Below are 19,043 nucleotides of genomic sequence, written 5' to 3'. Positions count from 1 at the left end.
GGAAAGCCCCAATAGCTGTCCAGATTTGCAGTGGATCTAATCCCAAGATATTACAAAGTTCCATTCTCTGCTCTCTCTCTATATTCGGAGAAAAATTAACTTTGGAATTTGTAGTATTAGCTTTCTACCTAGATACCATACAAAATTCATCAATAGCATCTCTCACACTTCTACAATTTGTGCTATCTACCCTGGCAAATAATAGAAGATCATCGGTGAAGAAGAGATGGGAGAAGGCAGGTCCATTGCTTGAGGCTTTAATTGGTTTCCAATCTCCACTAGCACAGTTTCCATCAATTATTCTGCCCAACACTTCCATGCACAGAATGAATAAGTAAGGAGACAAATGGTCTCCTTGCCGGATGCCCCTTAATGGTTGAAAGGAATCAAGCACACCACCATTAAAGAGTATGGAAGTTGAAGTGGAAGACACACAACTCATGATCAACTTGATTAAGTCAGAAGGCAAATTTGCACCATGGAGCACTTCCCTAATAAATGTTCATTCTAGTCTATCGTAAGCTTTTTCGATGTCAACCTTGATGATCATGTGACCAATCCTCCCTTTTTTCTTGTTAGCTGAGTGAATAATTTCTTGGGCAATAATAGCATTATCCACCCCTTCCTGGCCCGATACAAAAGCAAATTGAAGAGGGGAAACTAGTTTGTCCAGATGGGGCCTTAGCCTATTCACAATTATCTTGGCGATGACTTTATACACCATGTTACATAAGTTTATAGGTCTGAAATTACCTATAGTCTAAGGGCCTTTTATCTTGGGAATGAGAGCTATGTGGGTCTGATTTAAGTTTGGGGAAATCTCTTTGCTTAAAAAATTCTTTTAATCTCCTCAGTGATGGATCGACCCACCATAAGCCAGAATCTTTGGAAGAAACCTGCATGCAACCCGTCAGGACTCGGGGATTTGAATGCCTTTAAGGTCCAAAGAGCATTCATGATTTCCTCATCAAGAACAAGAAGGTTTAGACAGTGTGCTTCAGAGTCCGAGAGCTGGGGGTAGCCTTTAACATGTAATTGAAAATTTCTTTCTTAGAAAGTTTGCTCAGTGGTGAAAAGCTAGACAAAACTCTCTCGTACAAACTCCATCACTGCTCTAGTGTCATTAATCCATTCCCCTTGGAGATTCATGAGATTGATAATTTTATTGTGCTTCCTTCTAATGAGAGTGGAGACATGATCAAATGAAGTATTTCTATCCCCCTAAATCATCCAGTTAATTCTGGATTTCATGGCCCATAACTCTTCTTCTTGGTTCAAGACTAAGGAAAGCTCTTGTTAAAGCTGCTTCTCTAGATTAATAAGGAAAGTTGATGGCCTGGCTGCCATGGCTTTTTGTAAACCATTTAATCTAGCAACAATTCTTTTCTCCCTTGCAAAAATATTCCCAACACGCTCCTTGTTCCAAACCTAGACTTCTCTGTTGAATGTTGAGATGAAATCATAAAGGCCAGCATGGTTACTCCAAGCATTGTGAACCACATTAGGAAAAGATTCATTTGATAACCAAAAACTTTGGAATATGAATGGTCTCTCAAGGCTAATGAAACTTTGCAATTGCAATTCAAGGATAACCGGACAATGATCAAAGAAGAATTGTGTGTGTCTACTCCATGAGGTTGAACATGTCATGTGATTTTATACACTTTTTTTAGTAGAGACACACCCAACCCAGATGTAGCCAAACTAAACCAAACCAAACTAGTTGTAGTTGTAGTTTAGTAAGTAGGGTGGTGATTGGGAAATTAAGGATTAAAACTAATTTGTTGAGAAAATAATAAGAATTATGATAATGCAAACAACAAGTGGCAATAATAAGAGACAAGGAGGGAGAGAGAGAGAGAGAGTACTGCCATTCTCTAGAATTGTAGGTAGGGAGTAGGGAGCATATGTCCCCAATTCCTTCATATTTCTACAAATCTAAAAACTAAGACGCCATCTCTCTCTCTCTCATCAGAGCGTTCGTATGACCTTGGCGAGTCACACACTATAACGGAGCACATTTTTTTTAAGATAAACAATAGAACGGAGCACTTTTTTTAATTTCGAGTATGATTGGATACCGTTTATTTTGCTGAAAACTGAAAATATTGTAGTAAAATAATTTTTAAATGTGTAAATAGTTTTGCTGACCCATTTTTAATGAAAGTTTTGCTGAAAAAGGAGGTTTGCGGGTTCGATGAACAATGCATGGAACCCACTAGAAAGCAGAATCAACCTTCTCAAAAAAAAAAAAAAAAAGCCAAAACGCGGACGCACTACCCAAACGGTTACTTGGACAAAATTTGGATCCAAAGTCCAAACACGGTTATTGTTGATGTTTAAAAAAAAAACACGCTGTCATTAAAAAGTAAAAACAACGTTCTAATGTAATTTTAATTAGGATAAATGTTGTGGGCTCCGGTTAACTCAACTCGTAAAGTTTCTTATGAGAGGAAGGGATCCGAACACAACGTGAAGCCCATAGGTCCAATCCAAGGATGGGCAAAGGCCCATTCCTGCGCCAATCAAAACCTGAGACGTAGACGAAATTTGAGGAAGGCAAACATGAAGACAACACTAGATCAGGCTAAATATGTGAAAAAAGGTCTGAGGATAGGAAACGGACGGACCCATTGTCCAAGGAGTCCAAGGAACAATTGCACCTCGGGATGCTCTAGCTGTTCACCTGCACCCAAAAGCAGGACACTATGAAAGACATCAGAAACGTGCAAATAGAGACGAGAGGAAATATTTGTAGAAGGTAACCATCATCTCCACATTCAATGTTCTACACCAACTGAGTTGGCCGCATTTATGAGGAAAAGATACCTGAATAGTAATTCCATAGCCCACAACACTCTCTACCACCTCCAGAAGGGTCTTAAGGGAACAAACATCCAAATTATTCTCCTGAGAAGTACAAGTGGAGAGCTGATATGCATTAGAAAATACTATATAAGGAAATGAACCTCTCTAGGAATGGGGTTGGCAAGCAGAAACTTGAAAGGATAACTTTAAGTATTAGATTGTAGAGAAATTGGCACTCTTTGTATATAAACAATCCATCCTTGGATAAGCCCGAGAAAAAATTTATACTAAACTTGTGCTTCATTTCTTCATATAAAGAATAATTGCTTCTTTAATTTCACGCTTGGATCCTACATAACATTATAGTTGACATAGAAAGTTCACTCTCTTACAAATTAATTATGTTGGGCTAAAAATACTGAGTAACACTATTCTTAGTGGGCTTGGACCATTTTTTGTGCTCTTACATCTCTAATAGTTGAGGTTGAATAAGATATTTGGGGTTGATGGTGTGTTTTTTTTTTTAATAGGAAAGTTGATTGTAATTTAAGACTACAACTTCCATTAAAAAAATTAATATGACTACATATTTGAAAATTTAACATTTGAATTACATGAGCTTTATATTCTTTACACATGTCAAATTTCATGTCAATAAGTATTATTTACTATTTGATCTATAAACTTATTTTTATACACAATTTTATATTATAAAAACTTGAGATTTAAAAATTTGATTGATATAGTTATTGATGTTTGATTTTCTAGAAATTTTGCAAGTATAAAGGATATAAGAAAGAAATGTAATCTAATGGTAAATTTGTTAAAATTTACATTAAATAAAAAAGATAATGAGTGGAGTTGTAACCTTATACGACAACCAAGTTTGTTGCCAAAGTTTGTCTTTTTAGTTATATGACTTTTTAATGGGTAATGTGACTTATTAATTTAGCATGTAATAAGTTTAAAAACAAAGATTCAAACATGTTTAGAGCTAAAAATTTTATATTTTTTAGAAACAGCTCCCACTAATCAATATATGATGAGCTAAGTTGGGTTAGTATAGGCATTGCAATGGGTTATTGGGTTAAAATTTTCTCGCCAACTCAAAAAATAAATAATAATAATCCAATAACACAGTGTGTCGGATATTTTATTTTATTTTATTTTTACTAAAGTATCATTTTAATTTTTTTTTTGTTTAATATAAAGGTTCGAAGCACTTTTGATCTTTAAAATTTGGGATTGTTTTCATTTTAATCTTTTTTATTTTAAAATTTTTATTTTTGTCCTGCTTTTTTTTTTTTTTTTTTTGATTTCATATTACTATGTCATTCATATAACCATCCATAATATTTTTTTTCCTAGAACAATGAAATGTTTGCATCCTACAACATTTTAAAGATAGTATTTTATGAAAAAATTATACATGAGGACACGTAATGGTCCGATTACCCATAGAATTGGAAAACATGACCAATATGAGAATAAATTAACATAAATGCCAAAATAAAAACAATCCCAAACTTTAATGGTCAAACATGTACTTTAGTCTCTCTTTTTTTCTTTTTCTTTTTTTTTAAGAGGAGCCACACCAAGAATTCCAATTGAGCAAAGTAGTGGGTAGGATGAAATCAACCAAATTCAAATCTACAAGAATTGAACAACCTACTTTCTAGATTTCAAATGGACAAGATAGTTTATAAAGACGTAGTTTAATGTAAATTCAATAGAAAAGAAAACTTTAGAGATCAATTGTTTAGAACTTTATAGGTGTTGAAGAATTCATATGTGAGTAGTGTGCTTGGTTAAGTAATAAAGTCCCACATTGGATACTAATGAGAAGAGTAAATGGTTAATATAACAAATTTAAACTCATACACATTGGGCTTGAACCTTTTGGGTTAAATAGTGTCTATATATGTTATATTAACTACTTGAGCAGTCTTCCCAAGATTTTTCTCTCCCTAATAATAGGTTTTTCTTGAGTGTGGCTAATGATTAGTTCATGTTACTAATTGAGATCAAGTACTACTAGCCAAAGCTAAGATTGTTCCCTCAATGTTCCTCTATCTGAATCTTTTTATTTGATGTATGATTGACATTTAAAGTATGTTATTTGATAAGATGAGGTGTAGTTACCACATGAGTGTGGTTTTAGACTGAACATTTTTGGGATGCTGATTAGTTCCCGATAAGTGAAGGGATCCTGACAACATGTCATCCCCTCATGAATTGAGATTAAGTGCTATGCTAGCCAAAGGTTGGGATTGTTCCCTCACTGTCCCACTATTTGAATCTTTATATTCGATGTATGATTGACTTTTAAAGTATGTTATTTGCAAGATAAGGTGCATATTCTATGTGTGATTGACATTGAAGTATGTTATTTGACAAGATGAGGTGCAACTACAACATGGGTGTGGTTTTATATTGAACATTTCTGGGACGATGATTAGTTCCCGATAAGTGAAGGCATCCTGACAACATGTCATCCTCACATGTTACTAAGGGAAAGGCTTAATTAATTAAGATTAGGGGAGCTCATCTATTGAGCTTCAAGACTAATTAGGCAAAGGTTGGGATAATTCTCTTAGTGTCTTTGGTCGATCCCTATATTTGAACCTTTTTATTTGATATATGATCGACATTTAAAGTTTGTTATTTGACAAAATGAGATGCGGTTGCAACTTATAACAGGGTTGTTATTGAATAGTCCAGAACTCTACTCCTTCTCTCTCATAGAAGGGTGGGTCCCACCCACCATAGGGCCCACCCCTTTGTGAGAGGCAGGAAGTATAGTCCTAGACTATGCAATAATTTTCCCTTATAACATAGGTGTGGATTTAGATTCAACATTTTTGGGATGAGTGATAGTCTAGGGACTTTTTTGGAGGCATGTTGGCTTAGACCTTGATGATCCTTTTGTTCTAAAGTTCATGGAGAAAATAAATCATCTTCATATGTGTGTACACACACATATGCAGAGACGAAGCTATTGTTGGACTTGGGGGGGCAGTGCCCCCCCCCCCCCAAATTTTCAAAAAAAAAAAATTTTAGTATATATATAACATATTATTTTTAGCAATTTACTTCAATAAAATTACATTTTGCACCCCCTTCATAATATTATTGATATTTTCAAATGCTAAAAAATAATAGCCCAGTAACAAAAATTAAGCCCAAACAACTCCTCAAAACAAACACAAGCAAAAAATAAATCAAAAATCAAAAATCAAAGCCGGTTCTAATTAGATATCTACCTAGGCTAGGAGTGGGAAACCCCCACTTACCTCACACATATAATAAAAGGAAAAAAGAGAAGGGGATTTCTAACTCTAAGCCATTTAAAAAAAGAAAACCTAACTAACTTACGGCTGAACACAAAGGAGAGGAATTCGGCAGCCAACGGCAAAAGCAAAGGTATCCTCTCATGTCTCATCTCATATTGAATCCTTGTTTGGGATAATTTACTTTTTGTAATGTGTTGATTGTTGACACTTGATATTGTTGTGGCTTGTAAGTTGTAAAGAAAACTTAAAAGAGAACACAGAGCAACTAAGCGCAGGGACTAGAGGGGGAGTTAGCAGTCAGGGAAGCTGGGCCTGGAGCCTGGGAGTTGGGACGGACAGACTTTAAACAGAGAGTAGAGAGAGAATTAAAAGAGAGGTAAAAATATCACTAACCTATCTTTCATCTTTGTCTTTTGCCTATAGTTTATATTCTTTTATACATGAAAAGGTCTCATCTGACAATTGACAAACACAATTACACAACCCCACACGCAACATCAACTCTCGCCATTAATGTTTTGTAATTTTTTTTTTGTAAGTTTTGTTTTTAGCAATAGCATGTAGCTGTGATGTTTTGTCATTTGTGATTTTTTTTTTTAGTCTTGTCTTTAGTGTTTTTGTCTATTAGTTAATGTCTTTTAAAACATTAAAGTTTGGTAAATAATTAAAAAGATTATTTGTAATTTTAAAATTTATTGGTCTGTTGTTGAATGTTTGTGTGCATAGTGTTTGTCTATTGTGTGTAATGATTATAGATTATTGACCATATAATAACATAATAATTTCAAATTATATTTTATTTGTAGATTATGAAAAAGTCAAGTACCATATTTGATTTTTTCAAAAGAAAAGCTTCAAATAGTTTAGAAGCTAATACTAGTGATGCAACATTGCCAACCACTAATGTTGAGGAAAATCCCGATGCCCCAATTGAGGAAAATCTCGACATCCCAATTGAGGAAAATCCTGATGAACCTGTTGAGGAAAATCTTGATGTCCCTATTGAGGAAAATTCTCAAACAAAATTTTAAAAGGTTGATATGAGTTCGTTGCAATTAGAACGTGATCCTGGATTGCGTAGACAAATATATACTTATCATGTTGATCAACAAGATGAGAACTGGCGACGTTACATTACGTTGGGTCCATACCAGCCTCATTTTAAAAAAATTTAAAAATCTGAGAAGGGTCGAAGCTTTCAAGGTTCTTGGTATGAAGATGATCGCTTTAAGCCATGGCTTGAATATTCTCCTAAAAAAGATGCCACTTTTTTTCTACTCTGCTTTCTCTTTCATAAGCCAACTGGGCATGATGGACAAAATGCATTCATAGTTAACAGATTTAAGAATTGGAAGAAAGTGAGAAATGGTGAAAGCTGTTCTTTTAGTCTTCATATGGGGAAAGATCTTAACTCCACTCATAGATTTGCCCATAAAGCGTGTCAGGATTTGATGAACCAGTCTCAACACATAGACAGGGTAGTGGGCAATTTCACTTCAGAACAAATAGTAAATAATTGAGTACTATTGAAGGTTTCAATTGATGTTGTTCAACATCTTGCCTTGCAAGCTATTGCTTTTAGAGGTCGAGATGAAAGCTCTACTTCAACCAATCGGGGAAACTTTCTTATGACATTGGATTTGATAGTGGGCTATAATAATAATGTTGTTGAAATAATGGCAAAAGCTCCAAAAAATGCCACCTACACATCACCTCAGATTCAAAAAGAAATTCTACATGTTATTTCAACCAGAATGAAGAAGGCAATTAGGGAAGAAATTGGTGATGCAAAGTTTTGCAAATTGGTTATGAAACTCGTGATGAGTCCATGAAAGAGCAAATGGCTGTGGTTTTAAGATATGTTGATACAACTGGCTTTGTGCGAGAACGATTTTATGGGATTGTTCATGTTGTTGACATTGCAGCAGTGACCCTTAAAAAGGAGATATATTATTTGCTCTCTAATAAGTGCTTAGATATCTAAAACATTCAGGGGCAAAGATATGATGGTGCAAGCAACATGCAGGGTGAGTGGAATGGATTACAAGCTTTGATTTTGAATGATTGTCCATATGCTTACTACATTCATTGTTTTGCACATCGCTTACAATTGGCATTAGTAGGAGCATCGAAAGCAGTTGTCCCTCTTAATAGATTTTTCAATAAATTGATTTTGGTTATCAATAATATTCGTGCTTCATGCAAACATATTGAGCAATTAAAAATTGCTAGAGCTTCTAACATTGCATATTTGATTGATATTGAAGAGCTTGAGACTGGGAAAGGACTTAATCAGATGGTCACTTTACAGTGACCTAGAGATACTCGTTGGGGTTCGCATTATAAATTGGTTTCTAACTTGATAAAGTTGTTTAGTCCAACATGTGAAGTTCTACTGAAAATCATGGATGAAGGAAATTCTTCACAAAAAGTAGAAGCAGAGTCCGCTTATGAGGTATTAATTTCATTTGAATTTATCTTCATCTTGCATTTTGTTAATGAAACTATGGGGATCACTGATAAACTTTGTCAAGCTTTGCAAAACCAATAACAAGACATTTTAAATGCTATGCATTTAGTTTCATCCATTAAAAAGCTTATTCAACAATTTAGAGATGAGAAATGGGATGACTTACTAGCTACTGTGATATCATTTTGTAAGAAACGTGGTATAGATGTCCCTGATATGAATGCTCATTATGTTGCAAGATTTGGTCGATCTCATCATCAACAAGAGGACTTTAAAAATGAGCATTATTATAAAGTAGATATTTTTAATGCAGGAATAGATTCTCAATTACAGGAACTAAATCACCGGTTTAGCGAGCATGCCATGGAGTTACTTACACTTAGCTCAGCTCTAGACCCTCGAGAGGCATATGAATCTTTTCGAGTTAGTGATATTTGTTCATTGGTAGATAAATTTTATCCAATAGACTTCACAAATGATGAAAAGAATGATTTGAAAAAGGAACTTGATCTTTATAAGTATGATGTAGTTCAGTATTCAGGGTTCAAGAATTTGAAAAATATTTCTAAATTGTTCCAATGGATGGTGAGAACTAGAAAATCAGAAATCCATCTGCTTATTTGTACTGTGGTCAAGCTTGTGCTTACTCTTCCTGTTTCTACTGAAACTACAGAGCGAGCATTTTCAGCTATGAATGTCATCAAAATTGACCTTCGCAACAAAATGGAAGATGAGTTTTTGTTAGACGCTATGATATTATTCATTGAAAGGGACATTGCTGCGACAATTAGTACAGATTCAATCATAGATAATTTCGAAGATTTAAAAAGACGGCGAGTTCCATTTTCATAAATAATTGCATTGTAATATCTTTTAAAACAAAATTCTGTATTTTTCTTTGTTGATGGTTTATTAAATGAATGTTTATTTGGAGTTTCATTTTTTTTTTATACTTCTGCCCCCCCTAACTCCAAGTCCTGGCTCCGTCCCTGCACACATGTAAGATAATGGTCAACCATAAGTAATCCTCCAATTATCTAATAGCATATAATGACTCAAGGAAAAATACAGTGAGTGGATGAAGAGAGAAGTATGGATGAGTATTGTGAAAGATATATGTTGCAAGGAAAAAATAACAATACAAAAGAAAACTGGGAATATAATCTATTTTGAAAACTTAAAGCTTACTGGATTTTTGAAAATTTTGAATAATACTTTAAACGCTAATTCTCACTCAAATGAGAGGTTTTGATAATTTTATAAACAATATATTATGGTTTATATCTTACTATATTATTAGAAGTTTAAAATTTATTTTTTTCTTTCATACATGTGTGTATATGTATGTGTGTTTATGATGTATGCATATTTTTTGAGTTATCTTTAATTAACAATTTTTTTAAAAAAAACACACACACACACACATGATGGAGAGGAAGAGAGGTTCTAACAATATATTGATACTATAATTCAATCTTGCCAAGGAAAAATCCATCACTCACCACTAGACCATGGTTTTATAGAATATTACAAAGTATCGTGGTTTCGTAATACTAGGGGCTACCGTAGTTTGAGGCTATCATACTATTTACTATATAAGCCTAATATATTTCTATATATTTTCAATATTGGATTTATTGTAACATATATACATTAATTCTCTTATTTCCGCTCTCCCTACATAATTTTATTTTATTTTCTTATTTTTATTTTAAAATAGTATCAAAGTCACAATCTTTGTTTCTCATCAACATTTGTTGCCACTTCTGCTTATTAACACTTTAACAGCATAAATGGAACAAAAATGATAAAATATTTTTGTTGAAAATGAAATCAAACCACCCATAAGACTTTAATGGCTAGAGCCACCCTATGCACATGTGGCATTGATCTCCAATTCTATACCTTACCGTGCCACAATTTAAAGCAAACAGTTATAGTTGCACTTCGTAAACAATAAAATGGGTCAAATGCCGAAGCATTTTACTAAATTCAACTTCATTTGATCCATAAACCCAACAAGAAAAATGGATTGCGATTATTCGGCGAAAGGGAAGTGCTTTCATCTCATAGAGCCAAAACTGAAGATTTTATATTGCAAAAATTTTTCCTATGAGCCAGAAAGAGACTTCGAAACAGAAACAAACTCGCAAAACAATCATTGCAAAGAGAGGATTTGGGACCTTTAGAGCAACGACATCAGTGGCTGTAAAAGTTCGCAAAATACAAAAAGTACTTTTAACAAAAAAAAAAAACACCTACATCAATACTTGTAAAAGTGTGCAAATTTTGCAAATCATTGTTTTATTATATTCTCTCTCACGCAGACTATATCCCTTCTTCTTCTCTATTCTTTTTCTTCTTTATCTCACACACTCTCTCTTCATCTGCACAGCCAATCAACCATCTGCCCACCACCATGTAAGAATTATACTTAAAAAGTAATAATTCAAGAGAAACAAATATAATACATCTATCAATTAACAATGATATCATGTGCATATGTAATAAAATCGACAATAAAATGTGAGAAATTTACATACTAAATTATATTATTCAAGGACCTCATAAGCAATTAAGATGCTCTCCCCAGCTGGTCAGGATTAATAAGAGCTTTCTTTCCACTTCTCACACCCTTTCCAAGTGTGGCCTTGACAACATTTATAATATTCATAAAGGACATGACCGGTCATAAAATCATTTCTATCATAATAACGATTCATGTAACAAATATGTTACATTCATTAATAAACAACTTCATTAATTAGATTCATTAATGAATAAGTTCATTAACATGTCATTACTTTTGTAACTCCATACTAATACATGGATTCATTTATCGTTCATATCTAGAATCATTATAATGACAATACCTCTTATAGGAGGCCAAGTTATTGGCAATGACATGATAGATTTATTAAGGCCAACACTCAACGTGCGTGAATCTCATTATGGAATGACTTCCAAGATTATTATGCATTAACCATTGAAACACTAGCATTTATTGTCTTCCATAGCCTGAGTAATTTTAACTTACACCTCTTTTCCATCATGGTCCAACAATGTACTTATTAGAATATGCTACATCATGTAGACATAATCTTAGTCTACAATATCAAGTAGACATATTCAATATTCCAATATTTTACATGATAAAAATATTGTAAAATTTCACAAGAAATTTTGAATAATTCATTATTGATAATAAAATATCATGTTGGGCCACATTATTCTAACGCACCACTCAACCGATGCAACCCACCACCACCATTTTACAACATATAAAAATCCAACCGCAAATCCAGTAGAAAATCAAAGCTAAAATCAACAAAAAATCCAAACCCACCCAACGGAAAAGCCAAAATCAACAAAAATCAAACATGAAATCAACCCCAACATATCAAACAAAAAACCCAAACCCACCCGAAGCCCTCTCCGATCTCACCCTTACTAAAGCCCTCTCGATCTCACTCTTGCTGAAGCCCTCTTCGAACCCAAGCCACTCATCACTTGCCACTACCACCTCTGTGGTGGATTCACTTCTTCTATTTTTTCTTTGTTTAATCAATGGGTTTTGGGATTTTGATTTGGCTTGTTTGTTAAGATCTGATGTTGCTTGCATATGCTTGGGATTTTTCTTGATTTCATATATAGCATTTTGGGATTTTGCTTCTGATGTTAAGATCAATAGGGTTTTGGGATATTGCTTGATTTTGGGTAGCGTTGGGTCTGTGAAAGACAGAGAGAGGTAGTGAGTGGGGAAATAATAAAAAATGTAAAGGAATGAATTTTTTATTGAATAAATGTATAAAATAGATAAATTGATGTGAATATTTTGTAAAATGAGTTTGTAAAATAGAAATGTAGATTTTTTTTTGCAAAATATACATAAATTTTGCATTGACTAATGTGGTTGCTCTTAAGCTTTAGCCTTTAGTTATGGAATGACAGCAGAATAATGACCCAATAAAGAAAAAAAACTTAAGTGTTTTAGGAGTAATGCTCCCTCCTCTCACATGAGGGGTAGGCCCCACGCGTGAGTCCCACCATGGGGTCCACCCCTCATGTGAGAGGAGAAAGGAACAAACATGTAAGAATTACCCTAATAAGAACCTTTTTTTCACAAATTTTCACTACTGCCGAAATGTTCTTGAGTTGTAATTTGTAAACGTTAGACAATAAAGTGGTGTAGTGATGAGCCTTATGATTTATGAGAACTAAAAACAACGATTTGACGACTCGACAGTTATGGAATTTGTTACGAAAAACAGTCATATGTTTATTTTGGTTATTCTGCGGAGAATTGCTTCTTTAGTTTACGCTAGATCGGTTAGACCACCAGCAGAGACTCCATACATATTGGCCTTGTGATGATTATTCTCTAATTCCCCGCGAGAGAGAGAGAGAGAGGTCGGGTTAGCTAAAGAGTAAATCTGTTTTTTTTTTTTGTATAAAAGAGTAATCTGTTTATATGGTTGGTAAACAGGTAAAGTCATGCATATATGAAGTAATCACGATTCATGAGAGAAATTGAAATTAAAACCTGAATTTGAAATACACAAACTCCTAGCTAGTTCTAGCTATATATACATAGATGTATATATAGCTAGCTAGCTAGCTCCATTGCATACAACAAATGTACATTCTCTGATCTGAATTGTCTGAACTAGTCTTGAACTTTTGAAGGGTAATCATGAGAGAGAGAGGATTGGTCCTTCTCCGGTATTGGTTTGGCTGCAGGGTTGTGTAGGAATAGGAGAGGGAGGGAGACAGCTGCGGCGGCAAGTGGGACAGGAGGTGTGGGAAGACAACCACTGTTGAATGCAGTTCACGTGGAAGCCATGGTTACACCTTCCCAACACACGAATCCCCTCTCCCTCCACGAACTCCGACAAGCAAATCGCACACTCTGCTTCCGTTCCAGCCAGCTTCATCCCTGTCGAAAACAAGAGGCTCGGACCTGCAATTAACGTATCAGCTGCCTCTTTCTCCAGCGTGCTCTTTCGCTCATCATGTTGTACTTCTTGTTGTTGTTGTTGGTTTTGGGGTAGTGGTTGTTGGTGATTATTGCCGCCACCACCACCACCACGTAGGAAGCAGCGAATGGTGGAATTGAGAACCAAAGCACATATGAGTGCGCAGAGGAGGACGATGAGGATTGTGGCCGCGTTTGCTTCAAAATCTCGAGAATTGGAGTACGGCTGCCAACTGTTGCAGCCACGATCCTGTGGCTCACATCTTGTTTTTGTTGGGGTCGACGGAGAGAGTGGTGGGGAGAGGTGGATTATAGCAGATTCAGCTGCTACTGCCGCTACTACTGTTGCTGCTGCAGCTGGTTGTGGTGGTAGCGGTCGCATTTGTTTCTCTCTTTTCAAGGCTCAATGAAACTCTGTATTTTCTGGCCTATGGCTTTGCTTTTGTTGTCTTCAGTCTTTGAGGTGAGGCACAGGCACTCAGTTATTCTTGGAGGGAGAGAGAGAGAGAGAGAATGCGTAGTAGTCCAGACTGGTATTATTGATATGCGCACCGGGCATCTCAAGAAATGAATACGTACGCCTCAGGTTAATCTTTTGAATTTCCAAAAAGAGTGTAATTTTCATTGTTAGTGGTAATTACCATAAACTTTTCTTATGTGGGGCCTGCTGTTCCTTTCTCTTGCGTCTTCCCTTTGGCTTTACAGATTTCCTAACCGCACTAAAAAAACCCTTTTCGATGTTCAACACGTTTTGGGAGACAAGAATCTTACCATTTTCAAACGCTACTTCTTTTTAGAATATGAATATTGCTTCCCAATAAAGAGTCTTTCTTTAGGATCCTTATTTTTCTTCATTATTTTCACTTTGGTATCACTTTCCCACTTGGTTTTTCTTCATATTATACAATTACTCTTCCCTGTCTCTGTTTAACCTTTTTTTTCCCATATCTTTGAGAACACGTGTTCTACATCCATGACTTCAAAATTTATTTGAATTTAGAGTCTGTGATGATATTGATAAGTGTCGTCTATGGGACTTGATGTAAACTTTTTATGGTTAGTCTTAACTTAATGGTGCTGATTGGTAACGGATATAAACCCCAAGAAAAACAACAGATTGAAATGTGCCAATCATAATAATGTGCCCATTGTTAGATAGAATACATAATTAAATACATCATAATATCATATACCCATTAAGAAAAGGATAAAAGAAGAGAACCACCCTCTTGCTGTAGGCCCAAATGGAGAATTGATCTTTGGGCTTTTCTATCTCAAAAGTAAGGGTGGCAATTTTTGTCCATATTCACGAACCCGTCCATTACCTACCTTATTTGGATAAGTCTTAACCCAACCCATTTGAATATTTGGGTTAAATGGGTAAAGACCCATTTGGTTATTTAATTAGATGGGTTTAAATAAATAAATCACTAATACCCACTAAACCCATCTAAATTTAAAATTAAATAAACCCACAAATACCCACTAAACCCATCTAAAATTTAAAATTAAATAAACCCACAAATACTCACTAAACCCTTCTAAAATCTAAAACTTAAATAAACAATATACCTCTTAGATTTCTAAGATTTGGCCCTCAATCTCACTCTCCTTAAACACTTTCCCTCAGATTTTCTCAGTAACCAAACAAAAGTAAAGAAATTCTAGAGAGAGATACTTAACGTCAAATCTTTAAAATTTACACTCTTTTTATAGCAACAATATTGAGTTACAAAGTAAAATTCTAATTCTGAAAATCTAATATATATACATTTACCTTGTCTAATTCCTTATTAACCTAAAACGTCCCCAACAATTATTTTCCTTAATTAGGTAAACTTTTTATTACTGAAAACCCCAAAATAGGAAAAAAAATATTTACACATAATATTCAATATTCCGTTACCTTTCCTTTTCCTTAGGTTTCTGGGGAACCAAACATCAAAAAAATTAAACATAACAATATTCAAGATTCTATTTTTTTCTTAGTTTTCTAGGGAACCAAACATTGATTGGAAATCCAAACCTGAGAAGCGGAGAGTGGTGAATCTAAAAGAGTCTTCGAAGTCGAATCGGCAGACGATTTAGGCGAAGCCTTAGTGGACTCAGATAGAGTGGACCAAGATATCGCGCCCATTACAAGACTGGCCTAAACTATGCCGCCGTTTGAGGGCGCGTTCCAAGCAAGCTTCTTTGGGCGAGCCGCATTGCCGTCATTACCACCATTGGAGCCCTCGCCGGCATCCGATGGTGGTGACGGTGAAGCCATCTTCGGAGGAGAGGAATTGAAGAATGGAGCCACCAGTTCCGGTTGAGAAACCGAAAGCTGAGTTTGATGATGTTGATGATGAACGGTCGATATTGATTCTAGTTAATTTTGAAAGTGTAGGGGGTATTTGGGTCATTTTGGGTAATTAAGGGTATTTTGATAATTTTGGAAGTCAATAGGGTATTCAAAGAGTTTTATAGGTATTTGGATCATATTAAATTAAATTGGCGGGTTACTAATTAAATGGGTTGAGCGAATAATGGATAATTAATTTATATATAAATGGGTAATTACACGTCTAACCTATTTATGACCCAACCCATTTATGATCCAACCCGCCCATTTGCCGCCTCTACTCAAAAGTAGGTAGAAAACAAAAACAAAAAAAAGGACAAATATACCAATGGGCTCTGAAACCATTAGAGAACAAATGGTGACAGTATTCTCTAGTTTGTTCATATTAGGGGAAAGGGCATGGGCAGCGCTACTCTATATTCAGGGGATTCAAATGAACCCCCTGACTTCAAAAACAAATTACATATATAAAATTTTTTTTTTGTTAGTTTCATTCTTTAATTTATTTTTAAAAATATTTTTGCACACTTTGACTTAAATTTTGTACACCCTTATTACAAGTATTTCTAACTCTAAGAGTAAAGAGTGTTTGTGAATTGTAAGTATCACTCTTTTTTATAAATTTATATTATGTGTGTGAGTGTGTCTAATATTGATTGTGTGCATTAATTTTTGTTATAATGCTATTTGTGTGAATTATGATGTGTGTGGACGTTTGTGTGTACAATATAAATATAATATAAATTTATATAATTTAATAATTAGGGAATAGAGATAGTTTGTTACATGTGTGTGTATTGTTATTGTAAGCGCACAATTGCACCTGGCCCCAAGAACAGTTACGGGCTCAGGCCCAACGAGCCTTAAACAATGTGATTTGTAGAGTGTGGGCTTGAAACCCAGGTTAGAAGTGTTTGAGGATTAAATAGCAAGCCAAAGATTATAAACCCTTAAAAACAACAAAGAATGCTATAAGTCAATCTGCTCGGACGTAAGCCGAGAACTGTTCTTATATAATTTCTCTCTCTTTTTCTCTTTCCTTTAGGTTACAAAGAGGGGGATCCCTTTTTTTGTCCTAGATTGCTCTTTAAATACTACTCTTTTGAATCTTTGTACACGTATTGCTTTACCTCCCCTTTTTCCTAGATATTTCTTTTCTCAGTGCCTTTGAATAGTAACCAGAAGTTTCTCTTCCACTGTTCAGGTGTCACTTCCCCATAAATACGGCCAGGGTGGTAGGTGCAGGGTCTTTAATGTGGAGGTGGCAGCCTTTATCTTTGACATTTCTTCAACACCAGTGCTTCTGGGGCATTCTAGGGTTTACCCCTTTTAACCATTGGCCTTAACCGTGTCATCCCCTAATCTTTATCACGAAATCCCGAGTTCTTCGGTGTCCATCCGAGGGTAAGTTCACCCTCGGCTAGATCCTCGGACCCTCGGCGTATGGGCCGACCCATAGTACCAACAAATTCTAAACCCAGTAGCAGGTCGACCTTCCTTAACACGGCCCAAAAGGCCCACATTCTCATTAGGATCTTTTTGCCCCCCACAGTTATCATGTTATGATAACTTTTTGTTATAAAGTTATTAAAATTTAAGAAAAAAAATTGTAAAATTAGTGATTGTCCAAGCATTTGATTGGTTAAATAGACACATAGTGTATAAGTTTATGTATGAATGAGTGTAGTTATGTGCGTCAATAATTAATACAAAACTAATGAGTTTAGTTTAGTCATTTAGTTTAAAATATTTTTATAAAAACAATAACAAATAGATAATAACAACAGCATAAAAATAAAATGTTAGATAAAATCAACAAAATAAAATGGTCATAGGCTTATAGCTATCAAATAGATACTCATAATAAATTATCATATAACAACTTAAAATTTAAAAACTTATAGAAGAAAATTGTAAAATTTTATATATTAATTTTTTTATCGATAACTCAATATATTCAAGTTTTTTTTTATTAAAATTTTTTAATAACTTCCTTAAACAAAATTTTTAGCGGCCACTTGTACAGGAGGTGAGAGAAATCGGTTATGTCCTTCTCAGCCTTTAAAATTTGATTATAGATTGGGAAAAAAATAATAAAAGAAGATAAGATATCAGATATGTCTCAAAGGTTTCAGAAAGACGTAGACATTTGTCTCCAACTTTATCTGCTACTCAGAATTGCTCAGAGAATTGGACGTGTTACAAATTTTGTGGTGAAGAATAGAGGCCCACATCAGTAAACGAACATGAACGTGGGCATGCCAGGACGCTGGCCTTTCTGGATCTACTGAGTTGACGCAGCAAATACATTCCACATACCACATGTCTCACTGTGGACTGCCCCCACTGCTTGTGCTAGAAGCTCCATTATTTAACATTCTCAACAAGAAGAAAATAATACATTATTAAATGAGAAAGATTGAAAATGAAATTGCCTGCAAGAGAGGCAACTTATCATAGTAGCAAATTGGTGCATCGTCTGCTACTAATGTCTTATCTACTTTGCAAGTAGCGTCCTTGTCACCATTCCCATGCCTTCAATAAATATGTTTGGTAGGAGGGCCCCTTTTTCTAATTTTCTTTCTTCGTTTTTTTCTACTGTTTCGTTTTCTTTTGTGGCGTGAAATAACAAAATTAGGAGTCCGTCAATTCCATGGGCCCAAGAAAACCAAATGGCCGAAACAGTCAGGTCAATTTTGAGTCCAATGACTTAAACAATTTTTTTTTTTTTTTTCAATAGGGTGATAGAAAACCTGCAGCTCATGAAACTTGACCAACCGGATGAAATAACAAAGCCAAGGAACGATGAAACAGAATAGGAGCGGAGTTTTGAGGAGGAAACTACCCCAAAGCACCCGAAGTTGGAATCGGATAACCAACGTAGAGTTGGTAATACTTTTTGGAAGCTGTAAGGAAAAGCTGGTTGGGACCATTCCAGGTGCCTATGATTATGAACAAGCCTTTGGTTTGGTTTGGCTTCCTCCATGCAGAGAAGGACGATGAATCTGATGGTGAGGAAGAGGTGCCTAAGCCTAATGAAGAAGAAACATTGAGAATTTGAGGAAAGTATAAAATATATATAAATTAAGAAAGAGTATCCATACCTTTTGAGCAAAGCCATTGATAAGTGCATCAAGTATTCTATCCCAAAGT

At 35.0% G+C, this 19,043-nt stretch overlaps 3 protein-coding genes across 3 annotated transcripts; 2 read left to right on the top strand and 1 right to left on the bottom strand.

Annotated features, from left to right (window-relative positions):
- The first annotated feature begins 6,910 nt into the window (after positions 1–6,910).
- Positions 6,911–8,415, top strand: LOC142623694 (uncharacterized). Its single transcript, XM_075797143.1, has 3 exons — positions 6,911–7,096; positions 7,634–7,906; positions 8,095–8,415. Exons 1-3 carry the CDS (start codon positions 6,911–6,913, stop codon positions 8,413–8,415), a joined length of 780 nt encoding a protein of 259 aa, XP_075653258.1.
- Positions 8,416–8,505: 90 nt separating this feature from the next.
- Positions 8,506–9,423, top strand: LOC142623684 (uncharacterized). Its single transcript, XM_075797131.1, has 2 exons — positions 8,506–8,556; positions 8,698–9,423. Exons 1-2 carry the CDS (start codon positions 8,506–8,508, stop codon positions 9,421–9,423), a joined length of 777 nt encoding a protein of 258 aa, XP_075653246.1.
- A 3,652-nt stretch (positions 9,424–13,075) lies between these two features.
- On the bottom strand, positions 13,076–14,100 carry LOC142609359 (RING-H2 finger protein ATL79-like). The gene has a single exon (XM_075780932.1). It carries the CDS (start codon positions 13,926–13,928, stop codon positions 13,263–13,265), a length of 666 nt encoding a protein of 221 aa, XP_075637047.1. The 5' UTR covers positions 13,929–14,100; the 3' UTR covers positions 13,076–13,262.
- Between the last annotated feature and the right edge of the window lie 4,943 nt (positions 14,101–19,043).

The sequence above is a fragment of the Castanea sativa genome, chromosome 1, assembly GCF_040712315.1.
Source record: "Castanea sativa cultivar Marrone di Chiusa Pesio chromosome 1, ASM4071231v1".
In the NCBI taxonomy this organism is placed as follows: domain Eukaryota; kingdom Viridiplantae; phylum Streptophyta; class Magnoliopsida; order Fagales; family Fagaceae; genus Castanea; species Castanea sativa.
Note: the sequence above shows the minus strand (reverse complement) of the source record. Positions and strands in the feature narration are given on the sequence as shown.

Excerpts from the sequence above, each read along its gene's own strand:
- LOC142623694 (XM_075797143.1), top strand. The coding sequence starts at position 6,911 with ATGAAAAAGTCAAGTACCATATTTGATTTTTTCAAAAGAAAAGCTTCA. Across the intron at positions 7,097-7,633 it reads CTGTTGAGGAAAATCTTGAT|GTTTCAATTGATGTTGTTCA; the intron begins GTCCCTATTGAG and ends GTACTATTGAAG. Across the intron at positions 7,907-8,094 it reads ATGCAAAGTTTTGCAAATTG|GGGCAAAGATATGATGGTGC; the intron begins GTTATGAAACTC and ends TAAAACATTCAG.
- LOC142623684 (XM_075797131.1), top strand. The coding sequence starts at position 8,506 with ATGGATGAAGGAAATTCTTCACAAAAAGTAGAAGCAGAGTCCGCTTAT. Across the intron at positions 8,557-8,697 it reads AAGCAGAGTCCGCTTATGAG|CTTATTCAACAATTTAGAGA; the intron begins GTATTAATTTCA and ends TCCATTAAAAAG.
- LOC142609359 (XM_075780932.1), bottom strand. The coding sequence starts at position 13,928 with ATGCGACCGCTACCACCACAACCAGCTGCAGCAGCAACAGTAGTAGCG.